This window comes from Macrobrachium rosenbergii, chromosome 19 (assembly GCF_040412425.1).
Source record: "Macrobrachium rosenbergii isolate ZJJX-2024 chromosome 19, ASM4041242v1, whole genome shotgun sequence".
Lineage (NCBI taxonomy): Eukaryota > Metazoa > Arthropoda > Malacostraca > Decapoda > Palaemonidae > Macrobrachium > Macrobrachium rosenbergii.
The window spans coordinates 6,940,709-6,949,156 of record NC_089759.1 but is presented as its reverse complement, the minus strand read 5'-3'; the positions used below and the strand labels follow the sequence as shown (position 1 = coordinate 6,949,156).

At 34.4% G+C, this 8,448-nt stretch overlaps 1 protein-coding gene and 1 long non-coding RNA gene across 5 annotated transcripts in view; one reads left to right on the top strand and one right to left on the bottom strand.

The window, feature by feature from the left end:
* LOC136848609 (uncharacterized) overlaps positions 1–3,326 on the top strand; it is a 41,669-nt gene extending 38,343 nt beyond the window's left edge. The window contains exon 2 of the long non-coding RNA XR_010856062.1: positions 2,184–3,326. This is a non-coding gene — a long non-coding RNA (uncharacterized lncRNA). The remainder of the gene's footprint in view (positions 1–2,183) is intronic.
* Arpc2 (Actin-related protein 2/3 complex, subunit 2) overlaps positions 2,742–8,448 on the bottom strand; it is a 66,432-nt gene continuing 60,725 nt past the window's right edge. For all 4 annotated transcript variants that reach the window (XM_067120981.1, XM_067120979.1, XM_067120978.1 and 1 more), the window contains one exon: positions 2,742–5,418. In XM_067120981.1, coding sequence (XP_066977082.1) covers positions 5,391–5,418 — 28 coding nt within the window. In that variant the 3' untranslated portion in view covers positions 2,742–5,390. The remainder of the gene's footprint in view (positions 5,419–8,448) is intronic.

The window sequence follows — 8,448 nt, the reverse complement described above, 5'->3', positions numbered from 1 at the left end:
GATGTCATGGAAGTATCTGTTTCTCTCTAGGGTTTTTTTTTATTGAAAGCTTGTGTAGTCATTTCTTTTATGAAACTGTCTTTAGAGGAAGTACACTACATTATAACTTGAAATAATTCTCCCAGTTGTTAATTAGGGCCAGCACTGGCAGAATTTGATGAGATTCTACAAGTGCTTCAGAGGCTCTGCTGCTGAAGAGGCAATTGCTATCTGGTCATCTGAGTTTGTCATCAACCTGATACCCTACTTGTAAACCCAAGTTATAACTGGTCTAGTACTTCAGTGAAACCCTGTGACGCCATCAGGACTTTGAATTGACACGCTTTGCCCTCCCACTAAAATGAGCCATTTTCCTCAAACAGTGCACTGGAACCAGAAAATAGGCATCTTTGAGGTAACCCTTCTAAAGCTAATTTCCATCTGGAAGGGAGTTAGAAAAAGGTAACTATTTAGAGGACTTAGGCCAATGAAATGGCTCGCCCTTAAGAGCTTGGGAACTGCAAAAAGACAATTATAGAACCCTTGTAACTACTATCAACTCTTCGTAAATTCCCTACCATCATCAACCTTACCTCAATATCCAGTGTAAAGAACTTGTCTCTTCCCTTGTATGACAGGAAAACTAATGGCAGAGGTAAATGGGGCTTTAATTTTCTTTAGAAATGAAAGTTGGTAACCTACTGGAGGGTCGTCATTACTTGTGGATTTACTTCAGTCTCCTGCCAATGTAAGCACAATTTCTGGAAACAAGCCCCAACTGGAAGTGACTGAAGTTATAGGTAGGGAGAATCCTCATCAGCTCTTTATTACTAAAAGGGTTTCTGGGTAGATTTCTTGGAGTGTCAAATCTGAAAGGAGTCCAGGTACATCTGGCTATGTCTAGATTTGGGAGGCCGCCTTCCTGGAACATAAGGAGTGGTACATGATATCTCTCCCACCATTAGAGTGGTGCTACCCAGTGATCTCACAGCAGCTCTGGTTGTAGTGGCATCAAGCCTCTTCTGAGTGTGCTTTGACAAGATGGACTGGGAAGAGGTTTGGATACATAATGCTGGCTGTTTTTAGGGTGTCGAAAGTTGGAGAAACCAGTATTTGATAGTCACCTAAAACTGGCATTCCTCCTCCCAACTACTGTAAAGAGCTTGCCAAAAAGGACCATAGTTTTGTTTAAAATGGATACTTGACCAAGACAGGCTGTTTTCTGGCCTTTGCAAGTTCATCCAAGTTGGAGGGTCTTTCCAAGATTTGATTGGTTTTCCCCAAGACTCATTATTGCCAGTTAAGAAGAACTAAAAACTTTCTAAGGATCATATTTCATTTCAGCCTCTGCAGAAAACAGAACAACAGACTGCCTTGGCAGAGAAAGGGAGGCGTCTTGGAGGCTGATGCCTCGTTCTGAACGAGGCTTCCTGGCGTGAGATAAACAAGTGACCCATTTGTAGAAGTCTCTTATCTAACCTTAAGAGCCTCTGACTTCCATCTTAAGCATAGCATTTCTTGATGCAGCTGCCAGAAGCTTAAGCCTTCAAGAGGCTCTCCCACTTCATTTAGTAACCCGCGAGCAGCAGCTGTGACTAATTTGGAAGATGTCTCTCTAGATTAAATTCTTCTTGAGACCCAGTCTTAAACACTTGGGGAAGAATGACTTTGTCATCAACAGACAAAATTTGGATGTCCTACAAATCATCAAAATGCTGTCTTCTCTGCCTCATAGCTCTCCAAAGTCCTGTTTACAGTACAGAGGTGCCATGAGGTTTAATACCTCTAGAAGGGGAAGATGAGTGATGCCACTTGTAATAGGATGAGAGCAGAGTGTTAGTTTTGAAGTAGAAGACTTGGCCCCATAATCAAGATTGCAGTCATCGAACAAAGGAACACTTTACCTCAAGAGGCTGAGCAGAAGTAGATAAGTCTCTTGTTTTCGATTTTTCCTAATCAGAAGAGAAGAGAAGTGGTGGTGAATGCATACATGCTTTGGGCCAAACTTGCTCTTTGAGAAAAAATCTCTTGCTTAAAATTTTTTGCTTCAGTTGACATGACAGCAGTGTAATACTTAACTTGCTATTGGCAAGTTATTCTGGTATCCTTAATGTTTGGTTTAGCAGGTGGTGTACCACAATTGCCTTTTCTATTTTGAGATCAAGCAATGTACTTTCTAACTGAGGTTTCATTGTTGGTTACAGTGATTGGGCTGATGATGGCTGCTTATAGGAACAGAAGTTTATTTTGCAAAAATGTCTATATTTGTACACTTTATAGCTGCATGGATAGAAATATAGGTAAGTTTATTTTACTCTATTATTAACATTTACATTTTGCCAACAATTTTATTTTGCAAAAATGTCTATATTTATACACTTTATAGCTGCATGGATAGAAATATAGGTAAATTAATTTTACTCATTATTATTTAAATTTTGCCATCAGCCAAGGACAAATGTCTTAATTTTAAATTATTAGGAGACCTCAGAGTAATGTGGAAAGGCTAAAAGGATGTAGCAAAGACTATAGTGCTGACTACAGTGTACTATACAAAACACACTGCAGCCAGTAACCCCCTTAACCAAGAATCATCAACATGAATTATGCATTCAGTCATTTGCTTGTTACCATTAAAAAATTCCATCATTCTGAAAGCACTTCATGCATTCATACCTGACCTACATCCTAAGGCTTTCCTCGCTCAACTATCAATGCAAATCCTTTCTTTTCAATAATTCATAGTTCTGAAAATAAAACTATTTTACTATTGAACAAAATTTATTTGGCCCTCCTGTAAATAGGTGTTATTTGCATACCCTTGAAAAAATCACCAGTAACATCCAAAAAAAGTCAGTTTTCAACATCATAAATCACAAAAATTCTTAGCATAATGGAAATGCCTTCTTCATCACTGATAACAAATAAACAAATGACACATATAAAATATTAAAGCAATATCATTGTCATAGCAATGTTCTCTATAGTTATACTTTCATACAGCGTTTTCTCATGTCCCCATCAATGGACTAAGCTACTTTACAAATTTCAGCAGCTTTTTAATACCATTCAGAGGAATCCTAACGTGCATTCATAATTGGCTGAGGAAGAAAGAAAAACTTGGCTGAGAAAAAAAAAGGGGGAAAAATGAGCAATGCATGTCATCTAAATGACTGCATAAAGCTACAACTACCTTTGGCTACTGTTTTCTGGTGACATGAAAAAAACAATTTTGTTAAGTGAGCATGATTGAAACAACAATTTAGATCTCAACAAACACTACATTCCAAGGTAATTTTCACCAATATCTACGTCATTACACTTTCAACAATGGATAAAGATAAAAATGGCACGAAACAATTCATGGCTATGATAAGACCTAATAATTATTCCACCAATCAGGCCAATAACACAAGTTCTTTAATTTATGATATACAGCAAAGTTCATATTCCATTTTCACAATATTGTAATCTTAATATGAAATGACCAGGATAAGGCATGCATTTAAATTTTTCCAATACATTATACAATATTCACATTCCAAAATTATCTTAACAAATGTATGAGAAAGGCATCTCTCCAATTAACTATATTAACGGCAACTCTACCATTACAGTATTTCGTTTACCCTCGTAATCGTCATATATTTACAAAATTTCTACATACATGATATATTACTGTTAAACTTTTTTCTCAAATCACTTTCAAGACAAATAGAAATCTAATGAGCAATGGAATAATTTCTCAAGGTCATAGAAGAAGAGTTAGAAACATGAAGTGATTACCAAAAAAATAGTTATTCATTGACAACGAAGCCAGCCATAATGGTCATGTACAATAATACTGTGAGATTACTATCTGATGTAACCTGCAAGTACTGTCACAAACACAACATACTCACAAGAAGTTTTACCTTTTTTTATTCTTTTCTAATTAAGTAAGTATAGCAATATGCATGATAACAGAAAATATGGCTGGGGTAATTCTAACCATTTTAGGGGAAAACAAGAGGAATATCCTATTAGAGAACTGCATTAATCGAAAGTTACAGACATTCTGCATAGCGATGAAACAAGAAGCCCAGATGATATATGAAATCCCTCTATTGGACCATTGCCTCCAAAAATATAAGCTCTGCAATAGGATGGGCAAAGAGCGTAACACCATCCCATCAACAATGGCGAGGAATAGCAGAAGGAAACACATCTCCATATGCTGTGGGTAAAAGTTTCACTTTGAACAGACATTCTTATTGTATTGTAGTGTGGAGCTAAAAATATGGAGAGGGAACCTTCAATGCTATCAAAAATCTATTTCAAAACCACATCAGTTCTTTAATAAAATACTAATATCAACAAAAACCTACTTTATCAAAGACTTGTTCAATTTAAAAGCCAAACACAAAAATAAAAAAATTGGTAATCAATGAAAACTTATTTTTTCCAAAACCAAATTCACCTGAATTACAAACTTAAGATAATTTTAAATGAAACATAAGAAACTCAGTGTCCTGCCTGAGTGCACATTTTTCTGGGGCTGACACAAAACAAATTCAATACCTTACCACAAAATATGCTTCATCATCAATGCTATTTCGCAATAATGGCTTCTTCTTAAAGAATATACAAAGGTCATGAAAGAAAGCAAAGAGGAAGATAAATTACAAATAAAATAATTTGTGGGAAATGCAGTGATTCACCCCAACCTTAAAAGCTATCTTGTTTACTTAAGACTGAAAGTATGCAGACTTGGTAATAGTAGACTAAACTTTTCATCAGGCATGACACCTTCCTTAACAATGCACACATCTGTAAAGAATATTTCTGAAAATAATGGTAAGCAAAATCCTGACCTAACAAGAAAAAATAATTTAAATATATATATATAACAATAATAATGATAATAATAAATACCTGTAACCCTTCAGTGGGATGCTACTCTTTTATGTCTAAGCATTCAGTCTTACATAATCAAGTAAAAATAGAAGTATGACAAGATTTACAAAAGAAAATTTTTTTCTCCTGAATCTCGGTTTCACTTTTGTGCAGAGAATTAAGTGCAGCGTTTCAAACAAACAAACCAAAGGGTATAAAGTGATCACCGCATACAATAACAATAACTCTGGACTACCCTTCGTCATTATCATCATCGTTTCCCTACCCTGGGAAGGCAGCAGCGCAAGCACACCATTATATGGTCTACAGTAGAGATTAGAGTGCAGCACCAATATCACTGGTCCTTTATAAAAATAATCAAGAAATTCAGGGGGGATGACACACAGCAAGAAGAGAGTCTCTTGCACTAAACCACTGCTACAAACCCAACCCCCTGGAATCTTCCAGTGACCAATCACAGCAAAGATGGAGACGTATATCCTATTGACTCTAAAACACCACATTATTACCCAGCATCAGTTGGAGCGCATGAATGAACGGCCCCTGTTAAAAGAAAAAGAATTAACCAAAAAAAGGAAAGTGTTATGAAATTAGGCAAAAATTTACATGAAAAATGGAAATTTCCCTTGAAGGAATGCATAAAAGAATACAGAGAAATGTAACTAATATTTGAATCTGTATTTATGACAATTCTATGCAACAATCAAAGGCGAAATGAACACGCACTGTTTTGATAATCAAATAGTCATGTTAACCTGTGAAAGGCTGTGTGAACATTCCATTACACTGTTCACTATAACAATACAGTGAATGTAGACTGAACAGCTGACTAGGGTACATATGAAATGGTAAGTGAAAGTTCAATGGATGTACAGTGGGAGGATAATTACCTTTTATGTGAAGAAATAATACAGATATTTATTACAGCAAAATATATATCTTTTAACCAGACCACTATTATACACTGTAAATCCAGAGAACTGGCTCAACAGTATTAAGAGTAAAGTGTTCCTTAAATACAAATCTTATAGAAAATTAGTATTGAATAGTACCTTAATCTAGGAAAACTGATTAGTAATGGGTGAGACCTCATCCTTTTGGGAAAATCTCTAATCATATCATACACAGTCTAGAATTGTGTGTGAGGACCAGAGATGCGTAAAAATCATACACAAGGAACACACTTCATTAAAAATTATAGGATTGTAAATTTTGGACATAATCACAAACCTTTTTCATTTTACACCGAATAACTAATGAGAATGAAGACAACAAACTACAAAGCTTTTCAGCTATTCATCGATCTGAATGGAGATCTTGTGATGTAAAAGCACTGGTTAATAAAATTTACTTCATGGTTTCTACTAGGATTTATACTGAAGATATTTGAAAAATATATTGAAAATCAATGATGCAAGGCATAGCCTATAGTGACTTAAATGTAAACGGCAAGTGGATGATAAAAATAGCACCAACAGACTTGATGAAAAGGAAAGTGCTTGGCTACTTGTAAATAAAAGTATTCCATTAGTAAACATAAAATTTAAAGAGATGTGTATAAAACCTCTACTGTTATATGAAGCAACAAAAGAAAACGGATTTTGAAAATAGTGAATACAGAAATTAAAAAATACCTAAACTTAATAGACCTCTACTTACCAGCTACATTAATATGATTTCTTCTTGATATGTTATACTAGATGTGATATATTTTTGGATAAATCTAAGGTGAATGTTAAGTGTTCATGGCAGTTTATTACATGGAATTGTTGTTACCAGTTAGATATCTGTAAGTATTCAAGTGCATGCTATAATCTTTGGTCATTGTTCCTTAACAGACTTTGTTACTAATTAGAAAACCAGAACAGCCGTTGTTTACTTATAAAATAGCCAAATCCACAAAATATCTGTTAGGCCAAGATGTTATTGTGTTAAGATTCAAGGCTGTAATACAATGGGAAGACCTAATTAAAGTTGCAGAGATGTCACGACCAGTGGATGGAAAATAGAGCAAGACCTCGATAACATATGGTTTGGATATATAAGGAGAGCTGAAGAAATGTTCGTCAAAACATTAGCAGACATGTAAGTAGCATGACAAACACGACATGCAAGTAGCATGACAAACACAGTAAGCTTTGTCCAGAAAATCATGGAAAGGGGACATACTGTAAGTCTACATTGGATGGGATTTAGATCATAGTGCATGAGACAGAGGTGAGTGAAGGGAACTCATTTTACATCATTCAGTACCATGTAAATGGGGAATCTTGGATATAAATACCAAATCTGTAATTTTGAAGACGTACAATGCAATTAGTCTGTCTTTTTTTTTACGGTATTCTTTGTACAGTTCTGCTAAAAAACTCCCATCAGATGTTTCTAATAAATTTTGATTAGGGTGCACATTTTCGAAATATTTATTTTTGGAAAAACTGGTGTAAAATTCAATAAATAGAGAGTAAACTAAAAGCACCAGAAGTCAGGCCAATTCAGCTACTGTACCAACATATCAAATAAAAATAATTCTGATTGGAAACATCATTTTCTCTGAAATGATTATTACGTACTAAATTATAATGTACAAATTTATCTTGGAAAAGTTAAGTAGAGTAAAACTTCTCCTATAGGAATGCAACTTACAAGTCCCTTCTGCATTAAGTTGAAAGCTAACTAAAGATGTAAATGATAACATATAAAAGTGTGATGAAACATGATAGAAAGAAGATTTATTATTAACATTACCAAGAAAATGGTTTTGAAAATTTAATTGTTCACAAGTTACTCATACGTTACATGAAATAAAATTTATGATAAAGAGTGATCGTATGTTACCCATGCAACTTGTCATCATGATTGATTACAAGTTAAAAGCTGAAATCACAAATTACTTTATTTACATGATTATTTTGCATTACTCTTGACTTGGTAGGCATTAATAAACGATTTTTCATACATATGTAGAATGTGTAGCATTTTATTTTATAGGACTCTGCAAAAAATATGATCATACAATAATGTACATTTTTCATGGATTTTGCTAGGTTTGCAGAGAATTTTTAGTTTATGTTCTTGGTACTAAATGTTGAAAATAAATTTTATACAGCTTTTTCTGTCACAGATATATTCCTTTATTATATTTTATATATTTTCTGACCAATAAAAATAATACTGCAATTCAGTTGTTTAGGGCATTTCTTACCCCTTCCTGTTTACCCAGTTTTATCCAAGATAAAAGTGATTGTGGTTTGAAATGGTTCTGCTAATGCAACTTAGTGGGCAAAATACCTAATAGTGTTAACAAACAATAATATATTATCTTTTTGCTGCAATAAGAGGCCTCAACTGCTAAACTGAGTAAGACTCGGCTGAAAACTAGGCATATATATGTTGTTATACACCAAATCCCAGATTCTCAAATAAAACAAGTTACTTGGAGACTTGTTTGAATTAAAGATATTTTCTTCAAAGAAGTATAACTGGGTGCTTCGATCACGTGTTAGTCTTCCAGTTACTTTGAAATACTAAAATATACCTTTGTCAAGTCATCAAGTGCACATCTTAGCACACTAT